Source organism: Falco naumanni, chromosome 11 (genome assembly GCF_017639655.2).
Source record: "Falco naumanni isolate bFalNau1 chromosome 11, bFalNau1.pat, whole genome shotgun sequence".
Taxonomy (NCBI): Eukaryota; Metazoa; Chordata; class Aves; order Falconiformes; family Falconidae; genus Falco; species Falco naumanni.
Window position 1 is genome coordinate 16,552,018 of NC_054064.1, and position 25,365 is coordinate 16,577,382.

At 37.1% G+C, this 25,365-nt stretch overlaps 1 protein-coding gene across 10 annotated transcripts in view; it reads left to right on the forward strand.

Annotated features, from left to right (window-relative positions):
* The window catches only part of EVI5 (ecotropic viral integration site 5), an 82,939-nt gene that overhangs the window by 39,303 nt on the left and 18,271 nt on the right, over nucleotides 1-25,365 (forward strand). For 7 of the 10 annotated variants that reach the window (XM_040610194.1, XM_040610196.1, XM_040610187.1 and 4 more), the window contains 4 exons: nucleotides 437-595; nucleotides 2,287-2,433; nucleotides 7,404-7,499; nucleotides 20,483-20,578. In XM_040610194.1, the coding sequence (XP_040466128.1) occupies nucleotides 437-595; nucleotides 2,287-2,433; nucleotides 7,404-7,499; nucleotides 20,483-20,578 (498 nt within the window). Of the gene's footprint in view, nucleotides 1-436; nucleotides 596-2,286; nucleotides 2,434-7,403; nucleotides 7,500-11,362; nucleotides 11,434-20,482; nucleotides 20,579-21,269; nucleotides 22,462-25,365 lie in introns of those variants that run through there. The other 3 variants (XM_040610193.1, XM_040610192.1, XM_040610188.1) reach the window with 3 other exon arrangements.

A 25,365-nucleotide genomic window follows, 5' to 3' on the forward strand; every position in this document is an offset into this window, starting at 1 on the left:
ATGAAATTTTGAGATGAAGAGATCAAGTAGAAACTAGCAATTGTGGCTCAAGCTGCCTAGGTGAGAAAATCTTTAAATGCAGCTGCCAGAAGAAACTTTACTTCAAAAGTGTTAGAAGTTGATCCCTAGTTGTTGTAGATGGCAGAGAGCCTGTGCTAACCATTCTGGTAGAAGGGAAGTACCTGATCAGTACCTACTTCACCAGATGGTAAGGACTAGAAATAGGCAAAAGTCTCAGAATATACTTGCAATTCACTGTCTTGAGCCTTTTCATTGTCTGTTCTTAAAACTAGTACATTTCCGTGGGTTTCTAGTTTTTGGGATAAACAGGAGCACTATAGCAACTTGTCCTCATATAACTCTGAGACCTTAAATGAAATAAGGCAACACCAGGAAAGATCAGGCATTATCAGCCATGGCATGCTATTTTGTTTAGCGTCATCTAGCTCGTACTACTGGAAGATGGAAAGATCCTCCCAGAAAAAACACAGTGAATGAGCTGCAGGATGAGCTGATGACAGTCCGATTGAGAGAAGCTGAAACTCAGGCTGAACTGAAAGAAACCAAACAGAGAATGATGGAGATGGAAACACAGGTATGTTATTGAACACTAGCATGTGTGAATCGCGCAGAGTGGTGGCAAATTGGTGTCAAACGGTAGCTATCTGATGATGAACTTTATGATCTACAGGTGTGACTTTAGTTCCAAAATGCACTTTTGAAATGTTGTTAGACTAGATGGGAAAATCTAGTGTGTCTAACTTAAATGTCTCTTTGTCAGTCTTTTCCAGGACTAAGGTTTCTGAATTTCCCATTTGGACTAATTGGCAGACTCTGTGAATGTCTGTGAATCTTAATTCATTGAATTGTAACTGGTGTAACAAGAGTATGTTTAAGGTGTTTTAAACTTCACAAACCTAATTGATGATTCTAGTAGTAATTCTGATTCTTTAAATGGCACTGCTTTCTTCTGGTGAAACTGCCTATACTAGGTTATCTAGTGAGGTCATGAATCTGGTTACTGAACTGTGGACTCTCAGCGAAACAGCTGCATGTTTGTCAGGTGTTTTTTAGCAGAAGCTTTCTTTACCTTCTGTGTGTCAGAAAAGCAAAAGATAGTTTGCCATGGCTGAGATTTGTGCAGAAAAGACAAAAATAACTTGTCTGCCCAGATCTCTTTTGTGTAACTAGGGAAGAAGTTGTTATTAAGCAAACAAATCTGAAATGCAAATGTGCTGAAGTATGGAACTTCCAACTGAATCAATAAGCACAATGTGCTATTGATCGAAAAGGATTTGTAACAGGCTTTTGAGAAATCTTCCCATGAAATACCTGCTAAATGTAATTGTTACTTGAAGGAGGCCTGTGCATCCAAAAGGCTGAACTAAAAACCAAAACCTTTACTAGATAAACTCCAGCAATCCCAGAAACCAGGAGAGCATGTAAGGATGTGCTAGTGGCGAGAGATAAGCTAATTGCAAGGCACAAGGTGGTTTATTTGTGACAGAGGCACCACTTTTTCTGTACCAACTGAATAAAAGTTGCCTCTTGCCTTAACTTTCTAAATTTTTCGTTGAAGCGTTAATACTGTTAACTACATTTATCGTGTGCTTTCCTTTTGTTGCTTTTTCCCCATCTGTGTATTTATTTCCGTCGGTAGGGGGCATAAGTGTCCTGCTGTCTGGATTACATGGACTAAAGTCGCAAGACCTTTGGGTACTTCTCACTTCAGTGTTGTGCGTTGAGGCTTTGTATATGCTTATGCTGTTTAGCAATCATTTGACAGAAATGGATTAGTCCCAGCGTTAGGTACTGGTCTGTGCTCAGCTTCATATAAAACCGGTGTGACTTGTACTAACGCACTGATCTTAATAAGGTGCCATCTTACTTTCAAGAATTCATGGACAGAAATGTGCACATAATATTTCTGACATACCTGATGCTTCTTAAATGTATCAGCTTGTTGCTGTAGTGGGATACAAATGCACAAAATCTTTGCCTTACCTAAATGAGAGATTGGGAAAAAGATGTACAAGAGCTTTGCAATAATGTTCTTACAATGAGTCATCTGTTTAAGAACAATTTGAATATCCTGGTCATAGACCAAATGTCATGCAAACTTTTATGATTACACTTAGAAAATTCTGAATGCTTTTTCGTCAAAACTTTTTTTTAAAATAGATGATCTACAAATCTTTCTTGTTAGACTTTGGGGAGTTAAATTAATGTCAAAGATCTTTCCTTAACATGCATTTTCTTTCCTTTTTTTGTTGTTGTAAAATTCAGAATCAGATTAATAGTAACCATTTACGAAGGGCAGAACAAGAGGTTACCAACCTACAGGGGAAGGTACAGTATCTTTCCGCACAGAACAAAGGACTTCTTGCTCAGTTGAATGAAGCAAAACGCAGACAAGCAGAGATTGAGTGCAAGGTAAACAATATGGTGAATAGACTATTTGTGTGCTAATATATATGTACTTTTTTAGTCTTGTCTGCTGTTGTTAGATAAATTGTCTTAATCGAGAGTAGAAATCACAAAACCAAAGCTTTCTTTTACTAATTTGACAATACCATCTCACAAAAATCGTGCCGGGTTTTGACAGAGCTGCTTCTTTGTGCTCCCACAAAGATAAACTTTAAAGTGCAGTCCTACTCAGAAAAGTCTTGTGGATAATATACATACAGACACGCAACAAATTCTGATCACTCTGTACTCTGTCTTTAGTGCCAGATGAGGTTCATTAGTTCAACACTATTACTTTTAGGTTCAAAATGCATAACTACACAAGTAGAATCAGTTTAGGTTCAAAAAAAGGGAGTAAAAGTAGTATTTGAATGGAGAGGTCTACTGAAGGCAGTGTTACAGTCATCATTGCCTAATAGTAACTAGACTTTAAAGGGACAGCCTAAAAACACTGGGCAAAAGAGTCATTTATTACTGTCAATGCACAAAAGACAACCCAATGTGATGTTTGAATCTCATAGTTAATTTTGTGACTAAACTCAAAACCAGTTACTAATAAATTATGTCTTTAATTTGTGCATGCATAATATGGACAAGAAATAAAGCATACGTCTTACAAACTTCTTTCTCTTAATTTGAAAGAAAATTTTCTTGAAATTGCTAATGATATTTACTTCAAAAAAGGGCAGTATTGGTTGACAAATCACTATAGTAAAGATATTATTTAGTAGAGACATGAAAACAAGTTTTAACTTAAATTTTGTTTCCAAAAGCTGTATGAATAGTCTGTTATGGAATCAGGTAGTGCTGAACAGTCAGTAATTTCTAAATAGGATACTTATTAGTATGTTAAGAATAATACTGTAATACAAGATGAATAATCAGAATAGCTATTAAACTGGTGAATTGGCAGCTTGAGAGCGCATGCTGTTACATAGTCTGTTGTTCATGATCACATCTTACTTTTGCCTTTAATGTAATTGAACCTTTTTTATTGGCACAACTTGTTTCTGTTCTCATTCATGTAGAACACTGTTACTGGTGGTGTGTGTGTTTTTTGGTTTTATCCAATATGCATGCATTTTGCTCGTAACACCATACATACCCAAAAGACTGCATTAGCTGCAATTCCATCAAAGGCTTCTGTGGTCTGTATGAATCAAGAGTGTAGTTGGAGTGGTTTATCATTGTCACTTAACCTGGAAATGAAATGACATCCTTATTAATATGCATAGCTTTGCTATAATATCACACTTCTCGGTTTTTATAGTTTTTCATTTCTTCTTGTTATTTCTTTTCTCTAAGCTAATGCATAAATTCTACCAATTGGGTTTTGTTTACTGTAATCACTGGTTTCCCAAGTGCTGTTTTTTAAATGCTGACATTATTCTTACTAATTTTTTTAAATTCACGGTCTTGGTGATATATTTTTTCACATAACCCATAACTTTTTTGTTTCATTGGGTTTTTTTGATACTGAAGGTCTTTGTTAATCCTTAAGAGATTGAGAGTGTGTAGTCAATATTCAGAAGTTATGTTGACTATAAAAAGAATAATGTGTCTTTAACCTGACTAATGAGTTAATACACATGACTCTTCTCACTGGCATAATTTGCTTAGAAAGTTAAACTCTAACATGGGTTAGAGAAAAGTGTCACAGTAATAGACAGAGCACCAGTCGTTTTTTTAGGGATTCTCAAAAAGTAGCAGTAGTCAGTAGCCAGTGAAGTTAGCGGTGCAGACATACATTAACATTAGATTCTGAAACTTGTTTTGCAGTCATTGGTAGGAAAAAGATTACAGTTTACATTGTAACATGTCTTCCAAGTTGATGTTTATGATATAAAATGAAGCGTTACTGATTTGATGCACATTACCTGGAGTTGTACTGTTTGACTGTGAGCTAGACTGCGACTTCTTGTCATGAAGCTTAGTATAATACCATATAGACCTCCTGTGCTGTTTGAATACACAAGGGGTTTTGCTAAATGTATTGAAAGATGCTCAGATTTAACTTAATGGAAATGACCTTTCTTCGGTGTAGTTTCCCCTCATATTCCCTTTTCCCTCTACCTCTGATCTTTGTCATGAGCTGTCATTGTGACTTTATTTTTCTAATAATTTACACAAGCAGTTCAGCAATGTTTTACAGATTTAATAAGAAAATGTCATGTCATTAAAAAAGTTAAGCCATATTAAACAATATGTGCAAGTTTTAAGTGTTCTCCCACCCCTTAAATGGGGCATAATTTGGTATTGAGGCGTAACTTCCTATTGCTGTTTCAAACTTACGAAAACCTTTTAAATTTCAAACTGTAACTATATGATAATATACAGTTAAGTGAAAAATGACAGGATATAAAAAGCCATTGTCCTTTGACAGTTGATTTGTAAGGACTGTCATTCTGTTTCCTGTCCCTTGCTCTCCAAACTACTGGAAGCATGGGTTTTGCCTTAATCAAAGGTTCATGTCAAATGCTTTCACTTTCTCTTGTTATAGAACTGACCATTTTAGGTTCCTGTCTCCCCACCTCTGTACCTCAATAAATGAAAGGAATTCCTGGCTTGGGATTGTTTTAAGGTTATTTCACTGTGTGAGGAAAATGAGATTGTAATGCTGAGGTGAATTGAAAGAAGGAAAAAAAAAAAAAAAAAAAAAAAAAAAGCTGAAGCTTAAAGTAGAAAGAGAAACATTGTTATACTTGCCAAGCCAAAAGCTTGCAACATAGTGGTTTGGTTTTTTGGGTTTTTTTTGTACTAACTAGGTGTACAAGAAACCAGGGTATCCTATGTTACTATGTCAGGCATATGTTGCAAGTGTGAAGGGCTAGCCTCCAGCAGTAACAGCAGGCTTGTCATGCCTGCACTTCTTCCAGTAGTTTCAGTGCCTGTAACTTTACTAAATAGTGTTGCTACTAACTTGCATTTGGCTTGAAATGCAGATAATAGGAGGTTAGGTTGAATTAAGACAGTACTGCTGTGTAAAATACTGAAATAAAGCTATTTCATATGTTACTGATGCAACAACTTTGTATTCAAAACTGATGAAGAAAGCTTCAGTAACTTTCAGGTAGTGACACAGAGCAATACAGACAAATGTAAAGTTTTTGTAGCTTTAAATATTTTTAAAGGTTATACTTTGCATCTTCTTAAATCTAGCAAGTTTGTTATTCCTGTTTCCTAGAAACTGGTGTGTTTTGGTTTTTTCTTCCTATTGTTTCCAGTCATCTGAAATCATGCTCTGGTTTTGTTTCTGTCACTACATTTTGGCTAAGTAGCAGTATTTCTACTCGAAGAGGTGTATAAAAAAAATATTTAGTTTTTCAGCTCCCCAGTTGTTTTTTCTATGTGGAAAGAATTGGTACATTTTTTCTGGTGCTTGTATTTTCCTTTAAAGAATAGCTTAAAATACATAAGCAGAAATTAATTTTTTTGTAGCAAGTTGCATCTCATACCACCTATACAGCAACTGTTTTCTGTCACTGGTGTGTACTGTTACATGTTTCCCTTTTTATCGGACTACTACTTGTACAGCAAGGACTGAATTTCAGATTGTTTCTTGAAACACAGCACTGATCTTCCTAATCGGTTTTGCTAAAGAATTTATAACATAAGATTTATGTCCCCCACCACTTTCTTTCCTACTATATCAACTTCTGCGGTAATTATTGAGAACATGCTCTGTTTCAGAGGTAAAGCACCAGTGCCATCTAAAGCAGCACTATTGACTCATCTCAGACACCAAGCTAAGCCAGCCTGTCCTTTAGCTTTCAGTTAAATACATGCAATCCTGTGGACTTGTGGGTTCAGCTTCATTCAAGCAATCTTGCAGCAGAATTTAGCAATAATGGCTAAACTTTGGCTAGCACATGATGGATTCCTCTGAAATGGACTCCGCTGATTACAAATGCTGTTAATTGGATCCTGTAGATATATCTTCGTTACAGGAATCTTTTTTTAAAAAACAAACTGCGTGTTTTCAAGTAGCTATTATAGATAAGCTTTGGCATGTTCAATTCAGTCTCAACCAAACTGTCTAATGAAGCATGGTTAAGTACTGATAGTCTGAAGCACGCCTTAAAATAACTGAAATACTGGAACTGATTTGCAGTAACTGCAGTTTACAGAGTTACACCAGTCTGCTGTAGAAGTAGGTGTACCAGAGCCTAGCGTGGCTCTTCTACAGAATTATTTGCACTCCTGCTGAAAGTATTGCTCACTTAGTATCTATTGCTGTTTTCTCATGTGGTTGTATCAAGCTGCTGACAATATAAAATTGTTTTGTCTCTGAAGTTTTGAGGACTTGCCTCATAAAACAGAAATAAGGAAATTGTCTACCATTTATAGGCAAACTTACAGGTTAAACTTAAACCAGGAGTCTGATCGTAGGTTAAAAGCATTAGAATTTTTTTCTAAACTGTCTTGCAAATCTCTGTTGTATACTGTGACTAAGATAGCTGGACTTAAATGAAGTTGGGAATATCTGTGCTTTTGTGTTTGTTTTTTTTAATTATTTTTTGGTTTTAGACAGAATGAGAACTAGCTGTTGTGTAGCTTTGTTTCTTTATATATAAAGTCAAAAGTTGAAGCATGAGTTGTTTCCAGATGTTGATATTTTTTCTTAATTTACAATATAACATTTCTGGATGCAAGAGAACTGTTTCCTGGACCTGGAAATTGATAACAGCACATTTTCAAAACTACACAGATTATTATTTTTTTTAATTATTATAGTTTAGAATTGATATTAAATGATTACACAGTTCTATGGGTTAAAATTAAATTTTGTTCTTCAGAATACACCTTATCAATAGGCATGGTAGTTCACACAGCAGTGTATTAAGTTTTCTTTACTTAATGATTTTGGGTAAAAGTAGTGCAGAGTCTTTAATCAACTGAAACTGATAGTATTAGCTCCAATCTAGTGCTTCTTTCAGAGTAAAGAAGAAGTGATGGCAGTACGGCTCCGTGAGGCAGACCGCATCGCAGCTGTGGCCGAACTCCAACAGCATATTGCTGAATTAGAAATCCAGGTAACAAGTGATGACACTAGATGTGTAACTTGACACTGATTACTTTTTGGACTTTGTGGGTTTTTCCTTCCTCTACCTTCTACTTTCTTTCCTTATTAACCTACTGCTTTGCAGAGTGGGATACTACTATATTGCTATATGTGCCTCCTTTATAAGCCAAGGCCTTAAATAAATCTTACAGACGTACTTGTGAGCCGTTAATAATTACTTGTGTACAAGTACCAGCCACAGGCAACACTTAAGCTCCAACTCCTGTATTTGTTTTGTCTTGTAATAGGTAATTCTTACAAATTAATAGATTGAAAACATCCTCTGTCCAAAAAAAATGCACACATCTTGATTCCAACAACAATTCTTTTCTGTGCTTAGTCTTCTGCTGTGACCAGTATTGGAGGATTTGTTGTAAAACTCTTATTCCGTTTATATAAGTCTTAAATCAGAGATGTTTTTTACTGCTACCATGTCACTGTAGGATCTGAAGATGCATCCTTTGGCCTCTGTACTGTTCCTTATGGTTTCAGTTCCTTTTGGAACTTTCACTGTCCCATGAACTCACTGCTCCCTTGATGAGAAAACCAGAAATTACTGTTTTTTATGTTTTCCTGGCCCTGAGAAATCACTATGTCTTACTGTCATCTGTCCTTGCTATACTTACATACTTACTCCTGTCTAAATTCTGCTGTGGCTATTTGCAAAGCTTTTCTTGGTTATTATTCGTAAGTTACAAGCTAGTTACTCTCTAGTTCACGTTTTTTTTAAACTGGTATGGCCAATGGCTGTCTTCCCTCTGAAATTTTTCCTTCAGGTTGGTGATTTTCTGTATTGTGTCAAAGTCACCTTTTCCCTAGGATATCTCAACTACTTGCATCTCTTTCATCTCTTCGTATATGGAATGTACAAACAAATTTAATGGAGCTTGCATAAAGAATTTTCACTTTGAATATTTTTCCACTAGTGCAGTAGGCACTACGTTTATTAAAAGATAAAGCAATCATTTCTTTTAATCACGTAATGCTTAGATAATGTTGTGATCAGTACATTAGAAATACTCAGATAAGTATAGTAAGCTTTGCATATGAATCATTTATCATCTAGTAAGATAACGAGAGCAGCTGAGTTTAGGTCACTCTATTCATGTGTTAGCATTTTACTTAAAAAAAAAAAAAAAAAAAAGACAGTTGAAAGGTTACTTCAAACATGGTGATTTTTGTGAGAAGCCAGTACTCATTTTGCATTATTTTGATTTAGCACAGACTTTAAATGCCATCCTACTAACATTGTTTGATAGGGGTTTCCCAAAAAGTATTCTAGTCTTCATTTTATGCAGTGAAGAAATGGTGAATCCCATAATGATCAGTTGGGTGGTTGGTTTTTTTTCTGACAGTGGTCACCCAATTAGAATTGTGTTCATTTTTAATGTAAATACATCTGATTTGGCTTTCTGTTGTTTGACTGATCAGATCATCAGTGTTCAGATCGTTTTATAGCGCTCTCTGCTATTTCCCTTTCCATATTTCTGCTTAAGCTACAGGTGCCAGAATTGCATGCAGATGGTTATAAAATCTTGTCATGAGAGAGGTAAAGAAGTTAAGTGCAGGAATGTAATCTTATTTCATGACCCTGGCTAATATATCCAAAGATTACGTTAGCCCTGTTTTGTCATGATATTGCACCGTCTCCATGTTTGGTTGTTTATCTACATCAGCTCTCCTTCCTTTTCACAATTGCTGCTTTGCATGATGCAATCTTTAGTTATGTTTTTCCGTTTTTCTCATCTTCTAGATGGCCTTGGGTTTTATTTCCTACTACAGTACATTTCAAGTTTTAATCTTTTTGGTGGTCTTAGATGATCACCTGTTAATGATTTCTTGATCTGTAGTGTCTTAGTAAGATTCTTGATTTTCTGCACAAATGAGAATGGCTGTGTTTTCTTTGTACGCAGCCTGGAGTATGAAGTTATTCTGTAGCTGTGGCTCATGTTTCTAATTTAATGGGTTTGCCCTGTTACTCCTTTGGTGAACTATTGATCTCAAACTTACACTAGTCTGAAATACAACATCTTCAGTTGTGAAACACAGGTTTTGAGTGTTAACTGTGTAAAGACATTTAAAACAAATGATTTAGTAGAAATAAGTTCCTCTACTGTCAATTTACTTCTTTTTGACACTCTAGATGTGACTTGAAATGTTTTTATTGGGCTGTGACAGATACTTTTTTGTAAGATTCTGTAAGTGAACAGATATTTTTGACCAGCGTGTTTTGCCAGCAAATACGAAACTTGTGATCAAAACTTCCTTTTGGGTACCCATGCTCAAAGGCCTTCAAAACACCTGCACCAAAAAAAAAGTAGTAATGGAGTTGGAAAGCCTTAACTCCCAAAGCTTGTAAACTATAAAACATGCAACTGATAACAGAGCTTAAACAAAAGCCACTTTTTAAGGAAATTGCAAACCTGGGTAGCTTCTTCCTCATTGGAGAAAGAGCTGCATCCCACGTCTTCCATTCAGCTTGTCACTGGATTTGCTGGGACCTGATGTGGGGAGCAGAGGGCCTTTTAAGCTGGACTTGCCCTAATGACTTGAAATGCAGTATTTAATACCATAAATACATTTAGCCAAGCTTGGAGCATAGGTGTCAGTCTCAAAGTAATTTTGCTTTTTACATGGAGCATCACAAATAGGTCTGCTTGTCATATTGTTTCAAAGCTGATAAAGATGAAGGGAGGAAGTTAACTTACCACATAACCACCTTCTTTTCCTTTTTTTTTTTTTTTTTTTTTTGAGGGGGGTGGTGTTTTTCTAAGAAGCTCTAGGGATTCAGTGCCAGGTCCACATGGTCCATAGCAATGTTTAACCTAAATCGTGCAGTTTTCATTTAAATGTTCATGTAGGTGTAGGCGCAAGACACTGGTGTTAAATTTGTAATGCAGAGTATCACTACTCCCACATAAGAACTGATCTGACGTTACGCACAAATGCTAGATTTAAATCACAGTTTCTGGGTCACTCTTAGTTTAGGTTAGTAATAATGACAGAGGAAGAAGGAGATAGAACTCTATCATTTAATACTAGATGTAATCTGGCAGCTAGATCTCAGTTTATTGTGATGTTAGGAAGTTATTTTTTTACATACTCTGAATGTCTTCTTACCTTGGTCAAGCATTCATTTCCTGATTCTAAGCTTTTAAACTTTTGTTTTGAAGTCCAATACATGGTGGATATTCTAGGAGTCATTCCTTAGCAAAAATAACACAAAATTGAAGTGTAACTGAAGTTTAACTTATGTTACATATACCTAAGCCCCAGAAGTGACAAATTAAACCCCTGAAGTTTGTATATAAACAAAGGCTTATTTTGTCAGTCTTTGTTTTTCCTTCTGTCCTCTCCTCATTTTTTTCTCACTTGCCTTGAGAAGCAAACATGACTTGAAAGTATTTAGCAGGCTTCTGGGCTTTGAGCAGGACATCTGAGCAAATTATTAACAAATGAAGGATGGATTTTTGGTTGGCTGGGCTATTTTTTGTACCCCCACAATGGGGAGGAGCTTTTCTCTTTAATGTGTTAGGCTGTACTTTCTCACAAAGGTTAGAGGCTCACATTCTATAACTAAATTACTTGTTTTGGCCAATCTACATGCGCTCTGTGATTGTTTTTGTCCTGTCCTTTTTTAAGATTTAGAGAATCAGGGCTAAGAAATGGATATTGTCTCCCTGTGTCTATAGTCAATTGGCAAAACCTCAGGTTTGTTTCCTTGGGGAATTGGTCGGTCTTGTTTTCAGCTGCACTGATCTGATAGCTTCAAACTGAAACAAGCAAATACTTTTAACTTCTTAATATCAGCCTTTAAAACCCTATTGCTTTTAGGTTGTGTGTGCTTTCCTAAACCTGCCAAGAAAAGCCTACCAAGCTGAGTTACACTTCTGGCCTAATAGCAGGTATTTCTTCTGATCACATATGAGCAATCCTGTTGGTGTTTGGCGATTTATTTATTTATTATTTATAAGGGGGGGGAAAAAAGCTTTCTCTGCAGTAGTTGAAGGAAGGACAAACTAAATGAGAATAAAAGAGGCTTTAGAGAAATTTGGGCAATAAATCAGTTACAAGCTCAAATCAATCAGCTGGCTAGAGTAAGGAGCACCAGGCCAGTGAAAGTGTAAGCAGACTGAGGAAGCAGAGCTGGGGCAGCTGCATCTCTGCTCTGCCGCTTAATCCTCTCCCTCCATTTCTGTTCAGGCTGGCGACTTGTAGCATCCTCTTAACATTATCCATGACTGGCTTGGGTTGGGGGAGGTACAGAGCACACTTGTGTAGTAGAAAGCTGGTTTTGAGACCGAGTAATCTCAAAGCAAAAACTATCTGTAAGAATTCATTCTTCTCTTCATTAGGTTGATCTGGACAGGGGGTAACATCACTTCCTCCTGATGTGTTTCCTGGCAGATTCAGAGAATTTTGTCACATTTACCCTATCTCTAACCATGTCAAAGTTGCTTTGAGAACAACTGTAAAGGAAATCCATGATTGTGCTAGTTCTCTCCCCCACATTTTAAACTTTTAGCACTATTTCGTTAGAATGAAGCCTTTCTATGACCTCTGTTTAATAACTTTTCCTAGTACTGACTGTTGAGTAAAGAAATTGTTTCCATCCTTTCAAATTACAGGAAACTTTTTTTACTCTTATCAATAGTGGTGTGTGATGTTAGTGATGTGTTTTTTGAAAGTCTAGAATGAGTCACTGTAAAGTCACTGAAAGGACACTAGTTACCACATTTACCCTTCTGAATAAACTTAATTTACATTTTTAATGCAGTGTCTTTTGCCATAGAGTAAGAATTTAAAAGCCTCCCCTGAAAAGAGGCTGAGGCAGATTGTTACCAAATAAATATCTCTAAGTCAGAAAAGATCTAACCAAGGGTGTTAGGGAAATGTTCTACCCTCCAGGCATTTTTACTAAAGATGATATACACTGTTATCTAAGGAACAGCAACTGTCTGGTATGCTTGGATTTTGGCTGCCTATAAAAACATTGGGTTTGTTTTTCTGTGTTTTTAAGTTTGTGTTTATTAAAGTGAAAACAATCCTAGATGCTTTCCTATTATTTTAAATTACCTAATTTCTTGTTGATGTGTATTTCTTTTCCTACTGTGATCAAGAGTGTTTTAGAAAACTTTGTGCTTGTGGTCCTCTTGGGATGAAACATTTGCAACTGAAATTTAGTAACATTGATCCTCTGTATCTGATACTTAGATTTTTACTTATACTTAGATTCTTACTTAGATATTTTTTTCTTGGTTGTGCAGCAAAAGCAGGCCTAAGGCCTCCAGTGTGTTCCAGGTAGTTTCCAGTGATTGTTTTATTCATTTGTTATTTAAACTTTGATGTATCCTGACTATTGTGTTTGATTTTGGGGGGTTACTATACATTAATAGTTTCAGGTATTTAAGAATAGTGTTCTTTGAAGCAGTCTGTCACTGCACTCTTCTTGTGTTACCAACTGTGCATCCTGGTCCTATGCTGATTGACTTTGGAAGGTCTCCACATGCTCAATAGTTCTCAGTAGGCATCAGGTGTGTTTCTTGAGACTAGCTGCTGCTTCTTTTGAAGGTACAGAAAAGCTGTTTTTCTATTAGAAATCCAGACAAAGGAGGATTTAAGTGTGATACTATGACATGAATCTCAACTGATAAAATTTGGAGGGCAGAATTTTTCTGCATTCTAAGCAGCAAATTTTTGGGGAACAGATTTTTCTTCTCAGGAGCTATCCATGTAACTCTTAGTATGCACACAAATATCTAGTACTTCAGAGCAGGATGAGAGAGGTGAAAGCTTCCAAAACTCAAGGGGCCTAAGTGAGTTTTGTTTTAGCAGCTGATTTTTTTTTGATCTGTAGGACTCACTTCCTGCTTTGCTGCCGTGCTACTCCCTCTCTATACACACCTGAGGCAGGAGGTCAGATTGTGTGTTGGCAGTGTACACTGTTAAAGTACCTTTTCCTTGAGCAGAGGTGACACCTGGCAATGAGGGTGTTTGTTTCCCTCATAGGGGGTTTTCTAACCCTGTTAGTGCTGGTGGTGCTGGTCTGTTGGAAGAGACCGTAAGACCGGGGGGAGTTACTAATCTTCAAAAACAGCTAAATTGAGATGATGGATCTTTAATTACAATGTGACACCAGCTGGCATTACTTTTCTAAAAACCCTTCTGGGAAGAGAAGGTAGCCCTGCAGTGGTGCCAATATGCAGCAGGAGTATTCCAGGGAAATGGATGTAGAGGTTCATTCAGATATGACTGAGGACTGCTTTTAAACAAAATCTGTAGATTCAAGAGTTGGCTGGCTTTCATTATTTTGCTATTCTGATAATACTTTGCTTAATAAGATATGTCATCTAGCTTTTTCACTGTATATTAATTTTAAAATGGCTATTATTTGTCCAGAGACCAACTGTTCATTGTGTCATGACCTCCCCAAATACCACAGATTTTCTGTAACAGTGCTCCCCCTCAAAAAAAGCAAACCAACAACCCACATCCTATGTGTATAATCTTAGATTTTTTAAAACCCCCATGAAGAGCAATTACTACTTGCTTGTGCTATTTCCTTTTAAAAGGTGTGATGTTCATACCTTAAAGACTTTTGAATTGTAAGTGGAGTCTTAACATTCACTTTTGAACCAGTACAGTTGATCTGGGTGTTTTCTTCAGAAGTACAAAACTACTCAAGCGCAGTAGTACAAAACTATTCAAGCACAGTATAAAACCAATGCAGAGTGAAATGCCTGGTTCCTACTGAAGAATGCTGCAATAGGGAGCATTCAATTTAACTCAAGCTAAGGTACATTTTTCTTATGTCAGTAGAGCTGTCTAGTAACTTAGTGTGACCTAACCTTTAATTCTATGTGCAGTTCTGGGCCCCCCAGTTTAAGAAGGATGCGATTGGCCTTGAATGTGTCCAGAGGAGGGCAACAAGGCTGGTGAAAGGGCTGGAAGGCATGTCCTGTGAAGAGTGGATAAGGACTTTGAGCTTGTTTAGTTTGGAGAAAAGGAGGCTGAGGGGCAACCTCATTGCTCTCTGCGGCTTCCTGAGGAGGCAGGGTAGAGAGGGAGGTGCTGATGTCTTCTCCCTGGTATCCAGTGATAGGACACGTGGGAATGGTTCATAGCGCACTAGGGGAGGTTTAGACTGGACATCAGGATGTTACTGAGAAAGTGGTCAAACGCTGGAACAGACTTTCTAGAGATGTGGTCGATGCCCTGAGCCTGTCTGCATTTGAGGCATTTGGACAGTGTCCTTGGCACCATGCTTTAACTTGATCAGCCCTGAACTGGTCAGGCAGTTGGACTAGATCATCATTGTAGGTCCCTTCCAACTGAAATACTCTATTCTGCTCTGAGGAAGTCAGATCAGTTTGCAGCCACAGCATGTGAAAATCTAATTTGATAGAAACAGAGACCCTTAAATTTTAGGGTTTTAAAAAAATTTGGAAATGAGTCAGATGCAGAATATGGAAGGGCCTTGAGCAGAGCAATCATCTCCCTTTTATCCTTGGTGGTTTTACAGAAGACCGTTTTTATATCCTTTGCCCTTGTGCACCCTTACCATTTAAGAGAGTTGAGATGAATTTGTTTTAGCTATGAAAGACTTGCCAAATGAATCCATTCTAACAGCATGTGTTTTCCAGCACATCTGTATGGCTCAACACTTGAAGCAAGAAGCTAGCAACAATAATAATAGTATTGACAAGAAAGAAGGATATCAAGAATGTCCTGAACGTGGACTCCGACCTCCCTGGCTGCTGGGATTGGACCACGGGGAGTACAGGCTTCTGCCCTTTGGGAAGTAGCCCTCTGTTCCCTGACTCAGGTTATCCTTTGATCTCAGTAGTTAAGCTTCCATCTGCCATAGCTAGTTCTTAGGCTGAGGTGGCTGAGGCCAGACAAGACTGAGGCCAGACAAGACTGATTTCTTCCTGCCTGAGCCTAAGAACCTTTTCAGCATACACTGGTGGACCCTTAGGAGTAGAAATTAATTGATCTGTTTTGTAGAGGGTTATGATGCCTGGAAGCAAAATCTTCATTAATCTGCACAGCAGCAGTGGAACAGGAAGAATGGAAAACGTGCATCTTCAGATGTCCTGGTTTCGGCTGGGATAGAGTTAATTTTCCTCTTAGTAGCTGGTACAGTGCTGTGTTTTGGATTTAGTATGAGAATGACGTTGGCAGTACACTGTTTTAGCTGTTGCTAAGTAGTGTTTACTCTAAATCAAGGGCTTTTCAAGTTCCCTGTGCTCAGCCAGTGAAGGAGGTACACAAGAAGCTGGGAGGGAGCACAGCCAGGAAAGGAGATCCAAACTAGCCAAAGGGATACACCATCCCATAGAACATCATGATCAGTGTATAAACTGGGGGGAGTTGGCCAGGAGCTGCCAATTGCTGCTTGGGGACTGGTTGGGCATCGGTCAGTGGGTGGTAAACAATTGTTTCATGCATCACTCTTTCCACACGCACACCCCTGAATCTTATTCTTCTCTCTCCCTCTCCTCTTCATTACTGTTGTTGTTATATTTAATTTTTTAATATTATCAATAAATTTATTTAATTTATTTTCATTATTAAACCCATGGGGTTTACCTTTTTCTAATTCCTCCTCCCCATCCTGTGGGGTTGGGGGGTGAGGAGAGTGAGCGAGCCACTGCGTGGTGCTTAATTGTTGGCTGGGGTTAAGCCATCACACCAGAGAAGCAAATGAATAATAGAGGGCTAGTAGTTATTCCTGGAAGATTATTATCTTCAGTTGCCCTGCAGTATGTCAACTAACTAAATGCAACAGCCATATCCTGCAGATAGTGGGCTGGAGATGAAATCTGCAAGAATCTGTCAGGGTTACAGTCTAAGGTCCTTACTTTTGTTCACTTCCATTCAGTACCTGTTTTATCTTCACTTTTCAGTTTGTGTCCTGCTTTCATGTCACTTGCAACCTAGCTAATTCCCTGTCCCTCTATTTCTTGGCCAAGTTTAATTCAAATTCTGAACTAAGAACAAATGGTGACTGATATCAATCTCATGTGCCTCATGACTAGATCTGTCTCAAGAGTTAGAAATTATATCTATATAATATACTATTGTATTTGAACAGAAAAATCCAAGCTGAAGCTGCTGAAGCTTTCTTAAATAAGCTACTAAATGAAACATGAACATAAAATTATCCGTGCAGTGTTCCATGTGTGTTGAGAAATGTTTGCGGCCTGAGTGTGCTTGCTGTCTCTGGGGCTTTCACCAATCACAGTGGCATATATCTGTGCTTTGGCACTAATCTAGTGTCATCTGGAATTAAGATGTACAAGTAGGAATCCAACCTGCACGGGGGCAGAGTACAGGGTTTGTTTTGCAGTGGTAGAGCTTTTCACTATCTGAAGATGCACACACATTGACAATACTCCTTAAAAGGGACTCTAGGATGATATTAAGATCACTGGATAAAAACAGTAAAAAGAGGGGTTTATGATAATCAGGAAGTAATAGATAATGTGTTGTATGATCTAGAGTAGGTTGAGAATCAAATCTAGAAATACAGAATTTTGGGGTGAAAGTATTACATCTTTATGACAGATACCAAAAGATAGTAGGGAAACCTGGTTAATACTACATTCTGTCATGTCAAAAGGAATGGCCATATTGAAGTTTTTCCTGCCAACAATTTTTTCTTTTTGACTTCCGTGAAGCTGCTCTAATGGAAAACTAGAGTTGAAGAATATTACTATGAAATTTAGGTTGCTTACGGTAACATTTGCCCTTGGTTAACAAATACTCATCAGAAACTGGAAACTGCTGGAAAGTAATCTGAACTTAATGCAAACATGACGTGACTGGAGAGTGAAACAATTTTGCAGATCATAGTAATATTTTGTACTTGTGTGAAAATAAATATATGTATTGATGAGACATACCAGTCTCTTCTCACAGTTTCAAAGAATGTTGGGTAACGTAAAGATCACAATCTAACAGATAAAACTACTTTTTATAAAAAATAAATGTTTTGGTTCATTTGAAATATGTAAACTTTCAGCTGTCTACTTATTCATTCTCTAAATGAGTTGATGTTGGTAAGAAATAAAAAATGTTTTAATGCTGCAGTAGCTGCCTCTGCATGTTTTCCAGTGGTTTGCTACTGCATTTGTGTGTCTTTTAACTATCTAAATTGGCATGGTCAACTTAGCTTATATAAAAAAAGGAAGGGGGGGGGTAAAGAAAAAAAAAGTAGAATGTGTCTTTGCTGTTGCTCAGAGAGATGAACAGCAGCTGTGAAGAAGACTCTTGAAGAGGTAATGGTCAGACTTGATGATCTCAAAGGTCTTCTCCAAACTAAATGAGTCTATGATTCTATATCTAAAATTTCTCATATGCCATCCTTCCAATTTACCCACTGTAGACAGACTTTGTAGCTTATAGAACATGGGCTTATTTAGTTAGCTAGAAATAATCTGATTTCTGCTGGGGCCAGTTAAAAGGATCAGCTTCTGACCTTTAGTGTTTTGAGTGTTGCAAGAGGAAGTTACAGCATGACTTTTTTTTTTTTTTTCCAAAAAGTGTGTTTGTAGAAAATGATATTGCAGCAATCCTTTTTTTGTGCTAAATGCATTTTTCTGAATTGTCAGCTCTATAAAATCTGTGGTTCTGAAAAGAAAACTGAAACTTATTTGCTCTTCACTAATAATGAGGATCTTGCAAGCCAGGCTTATGTCCTACATTAATCTCCAACTGATTGGAGCTAGCATCAGCTCTTCCATGAGCAAATATACATGTCAAATCATTATGTGATATCTGCATTAAATTTTCAGTGTTATTTAGGGAATAAAAAGTAACAATAAAATACTTAAATCTAATGACAATATGTAACTCCCAATATGGTATACACTAACAGCTTTCAGGTACTTGTGCAGTGCCAAAATTAAGCTAGTAAATTTTATTGCTTCTGCTGTTAGTTTATACTGACTTAATTTGGGAATGCCTGTTCCATGTTCTCTTGTGCGCCCAGTTTGAATGTAAGCTCAGCTATTTACTACACTTTCATTTTAGAAGGGCTGTGCACCTGTCTTCTGTTTGTGGTAAAACCTGAGTTTGTTCTTGCTTTTTGATGCTATAGTGGATGGTTACATAGAGCGTCTGTAGAAGAAGCTTAAATAGACAAGTCAGAGTTTCAAGCAGAGGGAAAGGACTTAAGCATTTCTCCCATATATTCCTGCTACCACAAGAGATCAGTCCCTCTCATTGTCTGGAATCTTAGTTTCTGATAACAATAAAGCTTTTCCTAAACATAGAAGTAAACAGCATTATTTTTAGCCTGCACGTTCTGTTGCTTCTGTCTTGATTTCTCCAATACCAATAGTTATCCTTGTGAAGAGGTGATGGGTTTGTGGGTTGGTTCTTTTAACCTGTTTAAGACAAAAATAGTTAGTAATTTTGTTAATATTAATCATTTTTTTGTGGATTTGAGCCATAGGTTGCCTTGGAAACTAGGTTCAATATGGAGTTATGCATTAAGGATCTTGTGCCCCCATGTTGCAGATTCTGTGAATTAATAGTGAATGACAAAGTTATTCTTCAAGTAATATTATAATGCATACTTTGCTGCAAGAAAAACAAAGTCTGAAATATGAGAAATTGCTTTGAGATTGTCAGCACTGGAAGTGCTCAAGGTTGTCCTCTTCATGCAGCAAAAGGGTTTGGAAGGTGGTATATTGTCCCTCCCCGTAATATCCCGGTACATGTACTTTCCTGATACAAGTTGATACTTGAGGGACGTTTTAAAAGAACATCTCCATTAGAGCTTTTTGTCTTGTATTTTGAGGAACAGTTGACAACTTTCATTCTAAATGGTATTTGAATTCTGTTTGAACTTGCCTGTTCTTGAAATTGTTTGCTTTCTCCAAGTATAATTAAAATTTCAACAAAATGAGCTACAAGTAGAAAACCCAGATATTCCCATTATATTTGTATTTCTGTAATATATTGGTCGTATGTGATTTACGGTCAAGATGAAGATTTATATAAAATCAAGGTGCTTCTGTCCTCTAAAGCTGCTGGCTGCTTCAGAAATTACTCAGCCAGAAAAAAACCAAACCAATGCTACTCCTGACTTACTAGTAGCAAACCGGAAGACCAGGCTGCCTTCTCCATCCGAGGGTCATTATTTATCTCAGATCTGCCAAGTTTGATTCAGTCACATCAGGATTCCCTTTAGGGACAAGCTGAAAGTTAGTGTTGTAGGCATTCAAGTGCAGATGAAGCCTTGAGCATCTTGAAACTTAGGAGCTGTGTTTGGTTGACAAATGAGGGAAATCTCTCATTCCTCTTTATCTCTGGCTTTTTTTACTTGCTAATTTTTCTCTGTACCTCTTGCAGCACTGGTGCTAGGGGACATACCTCTTTACCTGTGCACTCTTGAATTCCTATACAATAAATACTGTAACATTTTCTATGTTACAGCTCTTTTTTTTTTTTTTTTTTTTTTAAGGGGAGAAAAAAGCTTGTCACGTGTAACATTTCCCAGTGCATGTCCTACAATGCAAGGAAAGAACATGTTGTTTACTTGTCACTTGAAGACAAAGGGAAATTCCTTGTTACTAATGGAAAGCTTTACGTTAGTGAAAGTAATGTACACTAAGATAAGTATATTTATAGTGTTCTGTAGGGATGCTTTACTAAATTGCACATGCAGCCTTCGTGTACATTGGATGTGAATTCCATCTGTGAAGCTTTGTTAGTTCTTTGTGCTCCTCCACAGAATCCTGCCTGTACTATGATCAGTATTGAGAATGTCAACTTGATCTGAGCTACTGATACCCCTAGAAACCTGATGTAACTTCAACCAGATGAAAAGTGCTGCACAGTGTCTGCAGATAGCTCCTGTTCGTGACAAAAATATGCAGACGGTTAAAAGACTTTAGTATAACCATGAATAATTTGAATCTTTTTTTTTTTTAATCAAAACAGAAAGAAGAAGGAAAAATTCAAGGGCAGCTTAATAAATCTGATTCTAACCAGTACATCAGAGAACTGAAAGATCAGATAGCTGAGCTGCATCATGAGGTAAGTGATAAAATACTGCTGTCTCTGGTCACTTGCCCCTTTTGTCCTGTCTTTCATTTGTAGCAGGTTTTGCTTATCTAGTAGTTATTATAGCTTCAGTACCTTTCAGTACCTGTTTTGCCAACATACATTATTTTAAATGAATGCAATAAAACTAACTCATACACATGAATCTTGTCCTTATCCTGGGATGTAAGAGAAGAAAAAATTGCTTAGTTACATGATTTGACAATAAATTAGATAAGCATTTAAATTCCGTCTTGATTTTTTCCTTAATTTCATGAGTTGATCATATTTCACTGTGGTGCATTTACTGCATTGAAGTTGTGTGCATGAAATTAAGCCCCTTTGTGTCTTTATTTGATACAACTATTAAGGCTAATATAGTTAGAAACTAAACTACACTTGTGCAGGTAGAAGAGTCCATGTGTAAGTCTTTTTGGTTCTTGCTGTTGTGAGTAGGAATTCTATGTGGTAGTATACTGAGATTGCTCAAAAAGAAAAAGGATGCTTGCTTAATATCAGTTAACAGATTTTTAAGTTTTAAACTGCCAAAACCTTCAACCTATGAAATTTCTGTCCTCAAACTTCCTTGCTCTAATAGTTGTAGTAACTTTCTGTTAGTTAAAGATCAGAAGCTCCCGAAACCAAAATGGCTTATGTAACTGCTGTGCTCACTGTCTCATTTCAGTTCATCCTGCGTTGTGAAGAAATGCCTTTACCTAACACTACGCTGTGTGAAAATGCCCAGTCATCTGTGTGTTATACTTTGCTTCTGTTTCTATATGCCTTCTAATACACATCTCTGATAGTGTTGCTTAAAACCATGGTATCATAGAGCAATACAGCCTAATTACTTGGGTTTCGCCTTTTTGCTTTTGTTAAATAAACACATCCTTTCTTTATTTCAGTGTAGGTAGTGTTTACGTAACGATATTAGTGGATTCAACCTTTTAGGATCAATCCCTTGAGAGTTATAACATAGTGGAGGACCTTGGAAGGCTGTCTACGCTATAGATTGAGGATAGTCTCTAGGGCCATCAGTCCAGCACCTTTACCAATCATTAAGTTCACTTAAAAACAAATCTAAAAATCAATAACCCAGCTTTTTCCATTAAAGGACTATAACTAACTTGCTTTGTTCCTTATGAGAAAGTTGCTTGTGTAATTCCCAGAAAGCCAGGTATTTTGCATTAGAGTAAATAAGGCACTGTACTGACTTTTTCCTCTGCTCAGTGTAGGTTTAAAAGGTAAGAAACCACTGTTTTGGAGAAAAGGTAGAATTACTGTTGGAATGCTGTTGCATACTTTTCTCTATACAAGCATTTGTCATACGCATGGCTGAGCAACTCAATTGTCACGAAGGCATAGAATTGTGTATGTGTTTAATGTGTATAAATCAAAGCAAACAGGTTGGAATGAAGGTGAGGTTTGTTAGCTCACAGAACAATGTTAATTCTGAGTAATACTAGTGATTCCTAAACAATTAAGTCTGGACAAATCTTTATTAGCGTTTCAATTTGATTGAAAGAAAATACCAGCTAGGGAGAGTGAATTTGAACAATGGCAGAGTTTAAGGAATTCCACGTAGAAGAACACTCCTCTTCCAGATGTGTGCTTTGTTGTGACTTAACTTTTAATTTCCAAACTAAGTAAACACTATAGGAACAGAGTATCTCATTCTGGGATAGATAGAAACAGGAGAAAGAAACTCTGTATGTAGTAGACATAATCTACCTTGGCAGTGTTTCTGAACACTTCCTTACACAGAATTTCTTAAAGCCTGCAAGTTCTTGTTTACTAATGAATCTGACCCCCCACCCCCCTTACTGTTACATATCTGTTTGTCTAATTTTAAAATAAAAACTTTGGAGGAAAAAGAATATTTCACGCGCAATCCTTTCTTTTGACCGTAGCCCACTGGGCTGATTTTGAGATAATGTAAGGTTAAGTCTGAAATGTATGTAGTATTTATAGATAAGTTGGTGCAAATAAATATTAATTAATTCTTGGATTAACATATCCGCTAAGTAAAGAACTTTGCAGTGTTTCCTGAAACAGCAAAACCTGAATGAAATGGCAATAGAAAGAAGTAAAAATGTTTGCCCTCAATTGCTAAATGTTAGGATTAGTATAATTCAGTCAATACCAATTAAACCAGCTTTTTTAGATCCGCACTGAAGTGTCTTCATGTATAGATCCATTAATGACCATGTTCTTTGCTTTTTGGCTAGCTGCTTTTCGATACTGCTTCTGCAAAAGCTAAAAGAAACGTTACAAATTTGCAAATTCATCTTCCTGAAGATAGGATGATGGCGTATGTGACATGCTGACCACAACCTCCCAACTGGTTAACATGTAAAAGGCACTGGTAAAGGAACAGAGTTCTTAGTGACTGCATGGTTGCCATCTAATATATTGTAATCGTGGAATTTAAACGGACATAAATTAATGCAAAAGTTACAGTTTAAGGTAGGGGTGGGATGAGTGTGTGCGTGCAACAAGATTAAATGCCATGGCATGGCCGTCAGTGTTGATTCTGCTTATTGAACTTTTTTTTCCTCTCCAGTACTGCATTTTTACAGATGTTTACATCAGAAGAATTTCAAGTTCTCCATCTGAAGGATGGAACAAAATAATGAACAAATCCTACGTCAAATATAAGTAACCGCAATCAAAGTCCATATTCTGGCCTTCTGATAAACACTATTTCATGTCTTTGGCCAGCAATCTGTAAGCATGTGTTCCTGTATCAGTGGAACCTGGAGGAGCTAGATACTTTAATTCTGTCCTGCAGTATGACCCATCAGAATGGTGATGGTACCAAGATGTGGCAACAGCATGATGCATCTGAATTGCAGAGTTTCAGTGAAAGGTCTACTTTTCTGTCAGTGTTTGCAAGCCAGGCTAGTAGCCAGGGACAGGGCAAACCTAAACACCAATAAGGAACACCAGAGAACAGGAAAAAAATTACTGCCAGGGTCTAAAGCAGAATGCTTTCTGCTAAAAGGGGAGTGGAGGGGGGGGGGGGGGGGGGGGGGTTGGGGCCACTGCTGCACAGGTGCAACAGGCTGCTGCTGTGACACCTCTTGACTTTGTAGTGCAGCAAAGTTTGACCCTCAGATTTCAGATATTTCTCTAACCCTTTTCCAGTGTCGTAATCTGAATCAGCTACATATCAGAACTCTGCATATAATTTCAGATGATTAATTTTAAAATGTTTTGTTTGTACTTTTTAAAACTTCCAACCAATTGCCCTTTCTTATAATCTGAGTCCATTGATTAATTTTGGTCTTTCTTTTTTGAGCTCAAAATTTTGCATGTCTTAAATATGATGCAGCTTTACAGCCTAAAGGATAAATTTCAGCTGCTTTTATTACTCATCTAGGAATAGTAATGCTATAGTCAGCCTTCAGATCATACTTCTAGTAAATCCAAGTTGTGTTCCTGTTACCAAGTAAAACTGCACATATGGGAAGCTGGTAGTATGGCATCCAAAACCAAACCAATGAGGTACTTTGCTATTAAATGTGCAAGTTAAATTAAATAGAAAAAGATTGTCTTTTTTCATACCTTTCAAATAAGGTAAAATAACTATAAATATAGAACTACTATATTGGATTTTGGTTTGTTGTAACAAGATACCTGCTTAACTCCTTTTATACCTAACCACTGGATTTCTGTAGCATGGTAAGCCAAATTGTGTATTGACTACTTCACAGTAGGTCTTAAATATGTACTTGATGAACACTTCAGAAGAGCAAACAGACAAAACTTGGAGATTTGAGAAGATTGTAACAAGAGGTTTTGTAGACTCCTGCTCTGTGCACACCATCTTGGATCTATTTACATGCAGCCCTTCCTTTGCACTGATTCGAGTAAGCAAGTATGGGTTAGAATCAAAATATTGAACATAATTTCTATTACTGTGTGAAGTGCTGAATTCATACTTAAATTCCTCAGTGCAGCCATAACTTCACTCAGTTCACATACATGTAGATCAATTATTATTAACTTGCAATTTTAACTTTAGTAAGTCCATGTTGGGTTTGTGTTCATTCACTGGAAAGTTGCAGACACTATCCTTTAATCTTTTACACAACCTATCAACATTCGAAGAACAGCTGGTGCATAATGAAAGGATGTGCATACTGCAGTATTGCTAGTTAGCTGATAACTAATCCTGTGAAAAGCTGTGTGTAATTTAGTGTCAGGTTAGTGCTGCACTTCTTTTCCTCCTTATTAGCTGAGTCGCTTTATTTGACACAAAGTTGTTAGATGCTTATTGCCTTACAGCTTTATTGTTGAAGGCTGAAACTAGTGTGAAAATCTGAAATGTTGAGGACTGTCACAAACAGGAAGTCATGATGCAAACTTCTTTCAGAGCTTTTAATATGCACTAGACTTAGATGCTCTGCTTGCCTTTTCAGAAATCCATGTCCCATTGCCATTTGTTCTCTTCGCTAATTTAAGTATTTCCACCTAGCATTTTCTTTCTTCCTCTATTTTCCTTCCATTCTTAAAGCTATCTCTACAGCATTCTTGACGACTTCTAGCTTAGTAGGATTTTAACCTAAAATGCTTTTCCGCTGTGCAGCCCCAACAGGCTGCAGCTTCTGTGAAGCAGCTTCATTATTCTCGTCAGTAAGTACACAAGCTTCATTGCCCTATCTTTGGCACAAGAGAAATAATATCGGGTGAGTGCTGTACTCTTGACCTTACAGGTAATGTGCTTTAACTGTTTGTAACATAAATGGCATGAGTAACAAGCACTGCAGGATTTGTAC